We start from the raw sequence: 15,530 nt of genomic DNA, 5'->3' as shown, positions 1-15,530 counted from the left end.
CGTTTGTGGTACAGACCGACGCCAGTGACTTTGGCCTCGGTGCTGTGCTAAGTCAGGTCAACACGACAGGCCAGGAACATCCTGTCTTGTACCTGAGCAGGAAGCTACTGCCCCGGGAGGTGGCTTACTCCACGGTGGAAAAAGAATGCCTGGCAATTGTATGGGCCCTGCAGCGTCTGCAGCCCTACTTGTACGGGAGCCATTTCACCGTGGAGACGGACCACAACCCCCTCAGCTGGTTACACACGGTCTCTGGGTCGAATGGCAGGTTGCTACGCTGGAGCCTCGCTCTCCAGCAGTACCACTTCTCCATTCGCCACAGAAGAGGCCGTGACCACGGTAACGCTGACGGGTTATCCCGGCAAGGGGAGGGTGCAGAAGGACGCACGGGGGAACACAGGAATGTGCTACCCCCTCGCGCCCTCGTATAGGGGGAGGTGTGATGAACCTGTAGCCGCCATCTTGGTAATGATAAATCATATCCAGGGATGGCCACACTTCAGCAGCCCCCACCCTTGGGACCTTCTGTTAAAACGTCAACTAGATAGTTTCCCCCCATCCAGGCTCCTGTAAGATAAGAAGCCTACTTAACACTTGAATGCTAGGAGCTTCAAAGACTTCGAGAGGAAACACAGCCAGCAGGGGGGGGTGCTTCGTCTATCTGTACCTGACCATTTGTCCCATAGGACTAGTTTCTTTGTCTGTCACAAGCATGGAGGCATAAGATATAGAAACATGAAAAGTACACGCATGTTGCATGGGATGGGCCAATAAAAAAATATCACGGCGTCCCGGAGCCATTGCGCACACAAGCCTCCGCGGTAGACGTTTGTACGTGCTCTGGAAGCCAAGATATAGCGCGGAGCCATTCCTGAGGACCGTATGGTATCATAATTGATATCAAAAGGTCGGTTACGGCGGCCCGAATCCATGGGAACCCCTGGGGGTATCATGAGACCATCCCAGAAGAAGTTATTGGGTTCCATAGAATTTGGGCTTCTGATCGAAGTTAGACCTGAGGGTGGAGACTGAGCCAGCTGACCTCACCAGCAGTGGGCGGGACGGGGCAGGTAAGATAGCAGGACAGACAAGAGATAAGTCAGTCTTGACCCAAGAGTGGGGTGCTGAACATCTGAGCACCAGCTGAGGCCACCAAGGGGAGGAGCAGTTTGACCATGCGGTGGTAGGCCTCAGCCTGTAACAAAGAACCGTGCCTGCGACCGCAGAATCCTCTCCCTGCGTCACAAGAAAATCAAGAAACCGGTAACTGATATGCTGTGGTGATTCTGTGTGTTGTATTCCATTGTTGTATAGTTTAGCCTGACCTTATACCTGTGTATATTTAGTTGTATATCGTGTATCTAGTGTATTATTATAATCAATTACCTCAAGTAATTGTGGGCCTGCCTTTTATTCTGCATAACGAACGCACGTCCGTGTGAGCTCGGCTCAAGCCAAAAACGCTACCCAGGGTTGGTTCCTGACCCGATATAGGCCCATTCACGGACTGGGCGTATATCTAAAATAGGGACTGGTGGCAGCATACCAACTGGGGATTGGGGAAGGCTGGTAGTGACGGTCGGAGGTTCAGATATATATATTCCTGGCGCGGCCAAGGAAGATATATATACCGCCCTCACTACAGAGGGCCCCGATACCCAGTAGGTTACAGGACAGTCTCTCTGGCGACCGCTTATCCTAGGTGCAGTTCCTTGACTGACCTGAGGCTAAGAGGGCGCTAGCGAGTTGTGCTGTGTAGTGACGTTGAAGGGATAACACACTACCGTGTTCCCTGCGCTGGTTGCAGCTACCTGGCACTACTTTCTCTAGGTGCAGTACCTTGACTGACCTGAGAGGTAAGGGGGCGCCAGAGAGCTGCACCCACCGGCCGGCTTTCATCACACCCCCTGTATTACATTCACACCTGGCATGACAGAAACCTGGTGTCAGCCCGCGGCTTTTAAGTGACCCCATTTATCACAGTCACATTGTCCCATGGCCCTTCTAACGTAAGGTCCTCCATTTGAGCAGTCCCAAAATCCCCCCAGAAACTCCCAATTACGAAATCTCATCATCATGGGTCACTGTCTCGTCCTCATCGCCAGCAAGGACACACAAGGGAAACTCTTCCACCTCCGACTGCAAAGGGGATTCTTCATGGACGAACCGGCTCCTATCTGAGTTAGTGGGTACTCCAGCCTTTCCTACCCTGTCCCTAACACTAGGGGCGCCCTAGCTGTCCCTGCTCCCCAGGTTACTTTAGATGGCGAAGATGCTGGGGCACGTACCTTGCTGTTCCCCTTGAATCAGTCCTTATCTGTCCCCTTCTTATCTGCCCCCTGATGAAGCAGTTGTGAAACGTGTGTTGGGTTTTGGTGGGTGAGTATAAGCACATGTAATTTCATTCATCATTGCTATACTTTACTGTGGGATGTATGAATTTTCAAGATACTTATTTATGAACTGTTTTTATGACCATATGCATTGAGTGACTGACAAATCCTTTATATTTATATGTATTTATCTACAAATATATGCACTTGCAGTGTTACTAGTATGTCATTCTGCAGTTATCTGTATGCATGTTGATCATCAGGGCTCCCACAGCACTCATCCACCTCTTTGTCTTTAGTCTGTATTTTGGAATGTTTTTTATTTATCTTTTTATGTATTTTTAATTATTTGTTTAATAAAGGTCATGGACTTTATACTTAATTTGTGATTGTTATTGGTCCTAGCACAATCTCTTGTTGTTGGTATTTTTATGTCATTATATTGTGGACTATTTGGGGTGCTAAAAATTGGTATTTTACTATCAGCAATTTTTTTGTGTGTATTTTGGGAATTTAATAGATTTTCTCTTTTTTTATCCATGACTTATTTTATGGAATTATTGATTGTATTATTCTTATCTCCTCTATCTTTTAGTCTGTTCCTGATGTTGATACGTTCTTTTGTTTTAAATTACTTTCTTCAGCACAAATCCATTTTGCTCTTAAAAATTCTCTGTATGGTACTGCTTTGAGTGTATGTTGGGTAAGGCAACTATCTGCTTGTAATACTGTGTTGCCACTTACTGGCTTGCTGAAAATTGAGGTGTGAATATTACCCAAATAAAGATCACCTTTTAATTCAATATCCAAAAATTGAATGGACATTTTAAAATATGTGGCCGTGAAGCATAAATTCAGCTCATTGCTATTTAGATATTTAACAGAATCTGGTATGGTTGCTACCTCACCCCTCCATATGATTAAATATCATCCACACAGTGGCCATACCAGATCAAGTATGATGCAGATGGATTGTAGATTACATTTTTTTCCCACCATGAGACAAATAGGATTGCTAGCGATGGGGAAAACTGAGACCCCATCAGTGCTCCTTCTATCTGGAGAGTCTAATCTATAGCCATGATAATAAATTGCTTCAAATCATCATTATATGTGCTAAAATGGTTAAGATGGAATTCCACAGCTTTTATGACAAGATGGTGTGGAATGCACGAATACAAATTGTTGAGTTCAGTGGATGTTATAATGTTATGGCTGACTTTTTTTAATTTGTAATTTTGGGTTGAGAAAGGCCTATCATGGCCGAAACGTTGCTTGATTCATCTACCTCATTTGTAACTACTGCCATATGCTTTTAAAGACAGAATAAAAGTTATATTTCATCCCTATAAGAAGTTTTCTAGTGCCTCGTATTTCCTTGGATTTTTGCACGAATACAAATTGATGACATCACATAAGATGCAAGTACATTTCTCATTCCACACCATCTTGTCCATAGCCCTTAATACCATATTGGTATCCTTCAGAAAGTTATATGTTCCACTGGACGCTGGTGTTCATCCACTCAAACTGAGACCTTCATTAAGCGAGCCTATTCCAACAATTATCGGCCATAAAAGTGGAGGGAAGATTTCTTTGTGAGTTGTGTGAAACTTTTTTCCGAAATCCACAAAGGGAATTTAGAAAGTTTTAATTGTTTTTTGAAAGATAAGCTTTTCTGTCCAGAAAGAGGTGGCAATTGGCAATAAAAACGATTCCTGACGAAAATGTATTGGATCTTAAAAATGAATGCTAAGCAACCAAATGGTATGAATTATCAAAATGATACGATGCTATTGTACTAATGGCTAATATTTGTATGTAACTAAATATGTTTAATCAATTTGCAATGCATTATGCATCGTGGCTTCTGATTGGTTGATCTTGGTTTTAAATAATATAATACACATGCAATGTTATAAACTATCTCTATGACTAAGGGCGGTGACACCGGAAACGAGTCAGAGATGCGCACATGAACCAACAGAACAGCTTTTAATGAATCTGAAGTAAAGGACGCTGGTTTTATAAGTGGATGTTCCCGCTTCTCTTACAAAGAATTACTGTGTATTTCATAGAAGAACCATTATGACATGTATGGGGTTTTTAGCAGGTACCCAGCTGTTATGGAAAATCATCTGCACCCCACAAGGCGCGACTCCCAGATCAACACTGCGCAAGCACGGCTCCATGATCGACACTGCGCAAGCGCAGGATTTTTCAAAGTTATTTGAGTGATGTAGGCGCAAATCCAGGAACATCATTCAAATTGCGTTGGCGGCGACAAGCACACCCCTATGACTAAACGAGCTGGTACAATCTAACTATATAAAGTGCTTTTTACATGATTAGACCTCCGTTTTTAATGAAAAAAATGTGTTAGTGGTGCACATTGCATCACTAGCCACGCACTGGGGACAGTTTACATGCTAAAAAGGACACGACAGGTTCCCTTTAACAATATCCTTCCAGCACCAATCAATAACAGGATTGCGAATATGCAGCCATAAAACCCCAATACCAACCCAGCTGGTAAATTATCCAAAACATAACAGGAAATTAACTCAAAGTGAAGTTTTCCCAGTTTAAGAGTGAATTCCACCATTATCAGTTGGACAAAGTTCTGGAGTAATGGTGTCCTATTAATGGCAACTATTTGAATGGGTCTTTCCAACCTAACTGTCCCTAATCCTAATCTCAGGACCAGTCCTGAATCAATGAAGTTGTCAGCAGACCCACAATCAATGAAAGCTACCTCTGATAATTAAAAAGTAGTTCCACATTCAGCAGTACTTTGTCTGACCTCCTCGACAATCACCTAGAGTTAGGCATTTGTCCAACGACCTCCTTGCTTGAGGGCATATCAAACAGTTCTTGAGAAGATGCCCAGCATGACCACAGTAGAAGCAGAGTCTGAGATCTCGCCCACACCTCCTCTGAATGGTCCGAGAGCTGACAACTCCAACTTCCATTGTTTCTGCCTCTGGTAGGTGGCCAGATACGGGGAAAATGACCGAAACCTCCTGTCGCTCATCACACTCTCCCAAATCATGCGATACAACTGAACAGCCTTGTCATGACCTCTCCCTAGGACCAAGGTGGAGTATGCAGAGCTAGAGGGTCCTTAAGTATATATGAAAGGCCTCAGTGAAACTGACAACAGAGAGCTACATCGTTCCACAGAACTTCAATGGACCTCTGTACTAGTCCTCAGCAGGGCGGCCCCCCTGTGTTAGGTTTATGATCTTTGCCTCTGCAACCCAGACTCAGTCAGGTTAGTCATAGATTAACCCTAAGGTGTAAAAAAACATTAAAAGAAGACTGTTCTGGGCCTTGGGGGGGACAAATAAAGTGCCCAAGTCTTGCAGTAAGGACATGATTATTCCCACCCACTGGGACTCATTCCCTGATGACAGGGGTCTCAGGGTAGAATATAGCCTACTGCTCTGCCTGAATACCCTAAATTGGTTTTTCTCCAACGAAAATTCATCAGGGCGGGCCATTACTGGTTTGGGAGAAACTAACTGCACATTAGAAGATACATGTGTGAAAGCTACTGCTGGCATCGGAGGGCTCTGGGAAACATCCATCACGCTAGAAAACTGACCCGGCAACTGGGATTGCAACTTTTCAAGTCTCTGGTGCTACCTGACCAGATCCTGAACCACCTGGGTCAAATTTGTCACCTGATCGCACAGTGTACGAATAGGATCCATACTGGTGGAAAAGAAGGACAGGCCAATTGTAATATGACACTAGTCACTACTCACGGATAAGCCCTGAGGCTGGGTAGTCAAGTAGTCCAAGGTCAAAAGCAAAGAGACAAAGGGATGACACAAAGGCGTAGTTAGGAAACAGTCCGAGGTCAATATTCCAAGAAGATAGTGGATCACAACAAAAGGGCTAGGCAAACAGATGGTCAAGACAAATCCTAGGTTGAGCAGCAAAGATCATTATACCAGACAAGGAGCACAGAGTAAGCACACCCTTCTTGAACAAAGCTACAATTGGCAGCATTCAAAGACAGAGAGCTGGTTAAATAACCAGGAAATCACTCTGGACAAGAGTACCAGCATACCCTGGTCTTGATTGGACAGCTAAACTGTCACTCCAGACACCGACAGCTCAGCATGCCCCAGCATCCGATTGGGCGGCTGAACTGTCCATCACCATACTGACAGCTAACTCATTCCTTGATTGGATGGTAGAACTGTCATTCACTGTATCCAGACACTCAGTTAGAAGTAATCGTCACACATATATGATCAATGTTGGAAATCAAGTCACACTGTTGTGTTATGTGACTGTCGCCGCAAATTCTGTTGTGGTGGAATACTGAAGCTAGTAGTGGACAACCCATTTAAGTGCAAATCTCGATGTTGCTAATGTGGCTGATATCATGTATGTAAATTATTTTAATCCATTGATACTTTGCTATATAACAGCCTTGTTTTGAACATACACAGTTGCAATCAAAATTATTCATCACTAGTGATGAGTGAGCATGCTCGCCATTGCTCGGTACTCGCCCGAGCATCTCAGTACTCGAGATGCTCGGAGCTCGCCGAGTACTTGCGCGATGGTTGGGCTGAGCGCCAATCAACATGCAGGGATTGCCTGCCACTCACTGTAATGCCGTGGTGGTTGTGGCATTACAGCGATTGCTCAAATCGATGGGAACAGTGCTCAGTGAAACATGAAAAGCCGGCAATTCAGCAGCCGCATACAGTTATAACATCGGTACCCGACAATTTAGAACAGAAAGAATAGAGCATCACACATAGATTAGATAGATAGAAACATGTAAGTCACATATATAATGAGTACAGTGACAGTGTTGGTTACTGTACTTGTCATTTAGTGTTAAAATAAAGGATTTATTTAAAAAAAAATTGGCGTGGGGTTCCCCGTAATTATAGTCTCAAGCGGAGGTTAAGCAGACGGCTGGGGCAGATGTTTGAAGCCTGGGAAGGGGGTAATACCCACAGAGCTTCCCAGGCTACTAATATCAGCCCCCAGCTGAATACCTAGCCTTTACTAGCTATTAAAATGGGGGACCCAAAAAAAAATGACGTGGGGTCCCCCTATTTTAATAGCTAGCAAAGGCTAGGCAGACAGCTGGGGGCTGATATTAATAGCCCAGGAAGGGTGCCATGAATATTGGCCCCCTCTCAGGCTAAAAACACCAGCCCTCAGCCGCCCCAGAAATGGCGCATCCATAGGATGTGCCAATTCTGGCACTTAGCCTCGCTCTTCCCACTGCCCTGTAGCGGTGGCAGTGGGGTAATAGGGCAGGGGTTGATGTCAGCTTATAATGCTAGCTGACATCAAGCCCAGGTTAGTAATGGGGAGGCGTCTAAAAATATGATTATACTTACCTTCCGGTGGCCCCCGATAGCCTCAGCGATGCGTGCGGTCTCTTGTACAGCTCGCGATGGTCTAAAAGGACCTGCAGTGATGTCATTTAGTCATGTGATAGGTCACGCGACCGCTGACGTCGGCGGGTCCTTTCACACCACCGTGATCCATACAACAGACCGGATGTAGCAAAGAAAACACCGGGGGCCATCAGAAGGTAAGTATAATCTTTATTTTTCATTTTTTACCATTCTTATTCTTTTTTTTTAACTATTACTTGGTCACACTATGTAAATCCATGCAGGTTGCATGGATTTATATAGTGTGACCAAGTGGTCAAGCACTTTTCAAAGTGATGCTAAAATCGCTTGGAAAACTGCTTGATAACCTGCATGCAGAAATGCATGTGAAGAACGCTTGACAAACGCTTTTACCTGGCAGGAAAAACGCATGTAAAATCCACATGCGTTTTTCATGCCAGGGAGAAGCGGAAAAAATATGCAGCATTTCTGCATCGTGAGCACTTAGCCTTAAGGTAATTTAAACTTAGCATAATGTCACTTAAGGCGAAAACTGCTGAACATACCTAATAAAGGTAACATTATGATTAGAGATACTGTTATTAAGAAAGTAATCAAATATGCCATATTCTCTGTATACCGTATAGAGTACAATAATTAACATGTTCTTAGTATCAGTTTACAGTAGATAAATGTTTTTCTACCTTAATGTCATTTTCCTTTTCTTGCAAAGCATTGTTTAACTCCTGCATTGACATTTCCAGGTCTTTAATTTGATGGTTCATGAGATTCTGATTCTTCTCTGTTAATTGGTTAATGAGAGAGTCCTTATTGTCAAGTATGAGAGTCATCTGTTGGATCATCCTGATAAGACAAAATATTACAGAAGTTATCCTTATAAATCATTTAGGATAAAACAACAAAGAATCACATTCACATACCACTCTAATCAGCATCTCTGTTTATCCATTCCTCTTACAGGTACGTGACCCAACTTTCCCGTCCTGACTTCCATGCAGCCTTCTCTATACCTCTCTGCTCCTATTTACTAATGGTACGTGACCCAACTTTCCCATCCTGATTTCCATGCAGCCTTCTCTATACCTCCCTGCTCCTATTTACTAATGGTATATTCTTCAAGTTACACCAGCTACCCCCCACTTTCATTTATGACCTTATTTACTTAGCCTTTGAGTATCCACCATCTGGTTCAGCCTTAATCAGCTGATCAAGATGAGCACAGACCACTCCCCTCTGGTTCACAGCTGAATGCATTCTGTTACAAATATATTGTGAGCCAGGAGTCTGTGTTAGACTTTAGTCTGTGTCCATCACCTTAAGTGTCCATTGCTGAAGTGTGAGAAACATGAATTGAACCTGAAGTGAACTGAAGGTAACTGGATACTACAAAACATATTAAGTGAAATATAGAATGAAGTAATAAATGTTAAAAAACAGTTATTCAAAACTGCATCATAAAAAAGAGAAAAAAAATCTAGAATACAACCCTCACAAGAGGGCATCTGTTCGGGGTGTCTTCCGTGTAATATGCCTAAATGTTTATGTTGTAGAGTCATTCAAAATGGTAATCAAAAGAATTTTTCATCATATACCACAGGAAAAATTCTCTATCAAACACAATGTGAATTGTCAGTCGACACATGTGATCTATTTACTTGAGTGCACTTGCAACCTCCAGTACGTGGGTCGAATGATACAAACTATGCTCACACGTCTAAATAAACATAGACATAACATTCGGATAGGTTATCAATTACACAGCGTATCCAAACATTTTAGCATTGTTCATCAAAAAGATCCAGGAGATATGAGGCTTACTATTATAGACCACATACCTGATACTGTCCCCGACCGATTAGTGAGTTTGATTAATAAAGAAAGTTTTTGGATCTTCAAGTTGGGCACGTTGGCCCCTGAGGGTCTGAATTTGGCCCTTGAAAATGTAACCAGGTCTTAAGGTCATTTCCTTCTCCTTTCTAATGGAATTATTATTGCTATGTTTTAAATGTGTTTTTTTTCCGCCTTTTTTATGATGCAGTTTTGAATAACTGTTTTTTAACATGTATTACTTCATTCTATATTTCACTTAATATGTTTCGATTTTTTTGTATTTATGTGTAGGTGATTTCTATTAAATTGATGTAGGCACTACAGATGTATTTTTGTATAACTGTTTATCAACATGTATTGCCATACTCTATACCTTATCCATTGTGTTTTTGATACTTTGTATTCATGTGAAGGTGGCTTATGTGAAACCAATGTGGACACTTCGCACCAGCACATGAAGGGTTTCCTTTGTTTGGACCCAGGTTAACTAATTAGTATCAACCAATCACTGTGAATCTTTGTCTATATATATTTTATGTTTGTGCTCATACCCTTGTACCACCTGAGGAAGATGGTTTACTATCGAAACGCGTTGTGGAAAGGGCTCATTAAATTTATTTTTTAGCCCTAAAATTTTTTTCACCTCTAGAGTTCATTCTTTTAGCGCCCTATAGACCGCTTTTTTATTTTATTCAATTTGGACCACTTTCAGTCCCCCTTTGGGGGTCAGCGGCAGCAGCAGCTTCTAGTTAATCATTCTCAAATCCCCCCACTATAAAATTCCCCTTTGGCTGCTCAACTCAGGACCTGCGGTTGGGGACTGCACTCTCCTCACATTCAGGACCTGTGGTGATGCACATCTGATCCTGAGTCACGTGATCTGTGGGTGGACACGTGGCCTGCAATTTTGGAACCTGGAAGCGGTGAGCACGAGCAGCTGTCTGCAGCACGTGGTGTGCCAAGCTATCTATACCTTGCGGTGAGACGTGCCTGCTCCTTCCATCCTCACACTAACACCGGAGTTGTGCAGGGGTACACAACTCCAATAGGTGAGTGGCCTTTTGGCTGTTTCCGTCACATCTACCTATCAGGTCCTTCACATAGCGCGCTTTTTCTCCCTTTCTCTTCCATCTACACCTTAGGCCTGGGACAGCTCATAGAGTCTCATGGCTTTCATTATCACCTCTATGCTGATGACACACAGATCTACCTCTCTGGACCCGATATCAGCTCCTTACTAACCCAAATCCCACAATGTCTGTCTGCTATTTCATCCTTCTTCTCTGCTAGATTTCTAAAACTTAACATGGACAAAACAGAATTCATCATCTTTCCGCCATCTCATTCAACCCCCCCAACTGACCTATCTATCAATGTCAATGGCTGCCCACTCTCCCCAGTCCCTCAAGCTTGCTGCCTTGGGGTAACCCTGGACTCTGAACTCTCCTTCAAACCACATATCCAAGCCCTTTCCACTTCCTGCCGACTCCAACTCAAAAACATCTCCCGGATCCGCACATTCCTCAACCATGAATCTGCAAAAACACTTGTACACGCCCTCATCATCTCCCGCCTTGACTACTGCAATCTCCTGCTCTGTGGCCTCCCTTCCAACACTCTCGCACCCCTCCAATCCATCCTAAACTCTGCTGCCCGACTAATCCACCTGTCCCCCCGCTATTCCCCGGCCTCTCCTCTCTGTCAATCTCTTCACTGGCTCCCCATCACTCAGAGACTCCAGTTCAAAACCCTAACCATGACATACAAAGCCATTCCCAACCTATCTCCTCCATATATCTCTGACTTAGTCTCCCGTTATATACCCGCACGCAACCTCCGATCCTCACAAGATCTCTTTCTCTACTCCCCTCTTATCTCCTCCTCCCACAATCGCATACAAGATTTCTCCCGTGCTTCCCCCCTACTCTGGAACTCTCTAACACATCAGACTCTCATCGACCGTGGAAACCTTCAAAGGGAGCCTGAAGACCCACCTCTTCCGACAAGCCTACAACCTGCAGTGACCACCGCTGCACGACCAGCTCTACCCTCACCTACTGTATCCTCACCCATCTCTTGTAGATTGTGAGCCCTCGCGGCAGGGTCCTCGCTCCTCCTGTACCAGTCGCTGTCACATTGTGTTCAAGATTATTGTGATTGTTCTTGTATGTATACCCCTTTTTCACATGTAAAGTGCCATGGAATAAATGGCGCTATAAAATAAATATTAATAATAATAATTCATTTAAAATAAGGCAGACTTTAAAATATTGCTAGCATAAATGTATATTGTGATTGCTTTTTACACTGATTCTAGTCATGATCCCGCAACTCACTGTGTCCTATGAACGCTGGGAGAGACAGCTCAGCCGCCCTATGGATAGCAGGGGCGTATCGGGCTGTCACTGCTGTGAGTGACAGCTCTGTCGCCCTATGGATAGCAGGGGTGTGTCAGGCTGTCAGTGCTATGAGTGACAGCTCAGCCACCCTCTGGATAGCAGGGGCGTATCGGGCTGTCAGTGCTGTGAGTGACAGCTCAGCCGCCCTATGGATAGCAGGGGCATGTCGTGCTGTCAGTGCTGTGAGTGACAGCTCAGCCGCCATATGGATAGCAGGGGCGTATCGGGCTGTCAGTGCGGTGACATCTCAGCTGCCCTATGGAGAGCAGGGGCGTTGGGCTGTCAGTGCTGTGAGTGACAGCCCAGCCGCCCTATGGATAGCAGAGCTGTATTGGACTGTCAGTGCTGTGACTGACAGCTTAGCTGCCCTATGGATAGCAGGGGCGTAGCAGGGGCGTATCAGGCTGTCAGTGCTGTGAGTGACAGCTCAGCTGCCCTATGGATAGCAGAGGCATGTCGGGCTGTCAGTGCCGTGACTGACAGCTTAGCTGCCCTATGGATAGCAGGGGTGTATCGGGCTGTCAGTGCTGTGAGTGACAGCTCAGCCGCCCTACAGATAGCAGGGGCATCGGGCTGTCAGTGCTGTGAGTGACAGCTCTGCTGCCCTATGGATAGCAGGGGCGTATGGGGCTGTCATTGCTGTGAGTGACAGCTCAGCCACCCTATGGATAGCAGGGGCGTTGGGCTGTCAGTGCTGTGAGTGACAGCTCAGCCACCCTACGGATAGCAGGGGCGTAGGGCTGTCAGTGCTGTGATTGACAGCTCTGCTGCCCTATGGATAGCAGGGGCGTATCGAGCTGTCATTGCTGTGAGTGACAGCTCTGCCACCTTATGGATAGCAGGGGCGTATCTGGCTGTCAGTGCTGTGAGTGACAGCTCAGCCGCCCTAAGGATAGCAGGGGCGTATCGGGATGTCAGGCTGTCAGTGTAGTGTTTGAGTTTCCTCCATGTATTTTCCTTTCCTGATAACACTGTTCTTAAGCCAGATTGGTTCAGAGACGAAAACAGTTGAACTTAACTAATTTTGTGGTGCTCAAAAAGAATATGATGGTTAAATTTGCTGATTGGCTCTAATTTTCAAAATCCAGAGGAGGTTGTTATTACTTATGACACTTTTCATGAAGACTTATAGAAAAACTGTGTTTTTATTATTTCATCATCATTATTGCATTGTTAGTAGCTAGTCTATTACTTCATCCAGCGTCGGACTGGGGTACATTGAACCCACCAGAGAAAAATAATTTTTGGGGCCCACCCTGCAGTTATATAGAAATAGTACAAGATAACCAATTCTATTGCAAAACGCTATAATACTGTTATATAACATCAAACACAGTGTATATTAACCACTTAATAACCATTTTAACTTAATGAATAACAAAGTAAAGAAACACTCCAGACAAGAGAGAAAGACATGTCTCATTCTTGTAGACTGTGAGCCCTCGCAGGAAGGGTCTTCGCTCCTCCTGTACCAGTCGCCATCATGTTTTGTTCAAGATTATTGTAATTGTTTTTGCTATGTATGCCCCTTTCTCACATGTAAAGTGCCATGGAATAAATGGCACTATAATAATAAATAATAATAATAATTTAACCCCTTCGCGACCTTGGGATTTTCTGTTTTTGCATTTTCGTTTTTTGCTCCCCTTGTTCCCAGAGCCATAGCGTTTTTATTTTTTGGTCAATATGGCCATGTGAGGGCTTAGTTTTTGCGGGATGAGTTGTACTTTTAAACGCCATTACTAGTTTTACCATATCATGTACTGGAAAATGGGGAAAAAAATCCAAGTGCGGTGAAATTGCAAAAAAAATGCAATTCCACTGTTGTTTTTTTTTTTTTTTTTCTTTCCACGTTCACTGGATGCTAAAACTGACCTGCCATTATTATTCTCCAGGTCATTATGAGTTCGTAGACACCAAACATGTACAGGTTCTTTTTTATTTAAGTGATGAAAAAAATCCAAAGTTTGCTAAAAAAAAAAAAAAAAATGGCGCCATTTTCCGAGACCATTTTTCGGGATCTGGGGTCGGGTGAGGGCTTATTTTTTGCGCACCGGGCTGAGGTTTTTATTGATACCATTTTGGGGTAGATACGATGTTTTGATCGCCCGTTATTGCATTTTATTGCAATGTTGCTGCGACCAAAAAACCGTAATTCTGGCGTTTGGAACATTTTTCTCCTTACGCCGTTTACCGATCGGATTAATTCTTTTTTATATTGATAGATCAGGCGATTCTGAACATGTGTTTGTGGGGTTTATTTTTTCTTATTTTATTTTGAATGGGGCAAAAGGGGGGTGATTTAAACTTTTATATTTTTTTAATTTTTTTTATATTTTTAAAAACTTTTTTTTAAACTTTTTGCATGCTTCAATAGTCTCCATAGGAGACTAGAAGCAGCAACTGTCTGATCGCCTCTGCTACATAGAGGTGATCAGCAGATCACCTCTATGTAGCAGAAATGCTCCTGTGCTATGAGCGCCGACCACTAGGTGGCGCTCATAGCGATCAGTACATGACAACCACTGGGGTCTGCTGCAGACCCAGGGTTGTCATGACCACCCATCGGTGACCCGCGATCACGTGACGGGGTCACCGATGGGCTCGTTGATGTTAAATGCCGCTGTCAGAGATTGACAGCGGCATTTAACATGTTAATAGCCGCGGGTGGATCGCGATTCCACCCGCGGCTGTTGCGGGCACATGTTAGCTGACATATGCCCGGTTCGGAGCCCTCACTGAACCGGGGGTGATGGCCTGGGGCGTACTAATACGCTCCAGGCCAGTAAGGGGTTAAGGGGGTTGTCTGGTCTAAATTAATAAGTCTGCACTCAATAGTTGGCATGGCCTTGCTCCATACACTTGTATTGAGTGAGGCCGTGCCCACTGGACAGTCACATCACTAGATAGGTGCAGCTCGTTCAATACTAGTGTATGGAGAGAGGTCGCGCCACTAGTCGAGCTTTGGCCGGGAGTATGTATAACTCATACATACAGGGTCGGACTGGAGTGCCTAGGGCCCACAGGGGGAATTGATTCCACAGGGCCCACCCTACTGCTACTTTACGTAGATATTTTACCGATTCATACTCTGACCTCATGCACATGTACGTGAGACACAATACAGTGTGTAAGACAACGTGTTCCTCCTAATGAGTTTAGCAGATTTTTCAGCTTGTATGCACCACCACAAGAAATGTTCTACAGTCAGGGACCAGCTGACATTTCTGTTGTCTTTTCACCACTTTTCTAGAGTAAATAATGTTGAAAATACTTTTTCAAGGGACAGAGAAGAGCCTTTTATTTGGTCTCATGCTACCTGTATAGTGACACCAGTCCTGGAAATGTCAATGAGGCTGGTGATCACATCTACCAGAGGATCTGCCTAGATCAGAATTTCCTCCAATCTCAGCATTTGCAGGAGTGCAGCTGTTTATCACCACCATCTTCCTCCTCCTGCTGGTGATGCTGTGAACATAATGGTAGTATCTGCACCATTACCTTGTTTTCATAGTATGTTAGAACCACTTTTGTGGGGCATGGAATGTAAAGATTTACTCTTGTTACAT

The 15,530-nt window shown here is 44.2% G+C and overlaps 1 protein-coding gene across 1 annotated transcript in view; it reads right to left on the bottom strand.

Moving 5' to 3' along the window:
* Positions 1-15,530, bottom strand: part of PDE4DIP (phosphodiesterase 4D interacting protein) — a 738,656-nt gene that overhangs the window by 493,336 nt on the left and 229,790 nt on the right. Inside the window, exon 5 of the mRNA XM_073644096.1 lies at positions 8,416-8,575. Within this exon, the coding sequence (XP_073500197.1) occupies positions 8,416-8,575 (160 nt within the window). The remainder of the gene's footprint in view (positions 1-8,415; positions 8,576-15,530) is intronic.

Source organism: Phyllobates terribilis, unplaced genomic scaffold (genome assembly GCF_046119375.1).
Source record: "Phyllobates terribilis strain yellow unplaced genomic scaffold, ASM4611937v1 Scaffold_8__6_contigs__length_399053987, whole genome shotgun sequence".
In the NCBI taxonomy this organism is placed as follows: domain Eukaryota; kingdom Metazoa; phylum Chordata; class Amphibia; order Anura; family Dendrobatidae; genus Phyllobates; species Phyllobates terribilis.
This window is presented reverse-complemented; position numbering and strand designations above follow the sequence as displayed.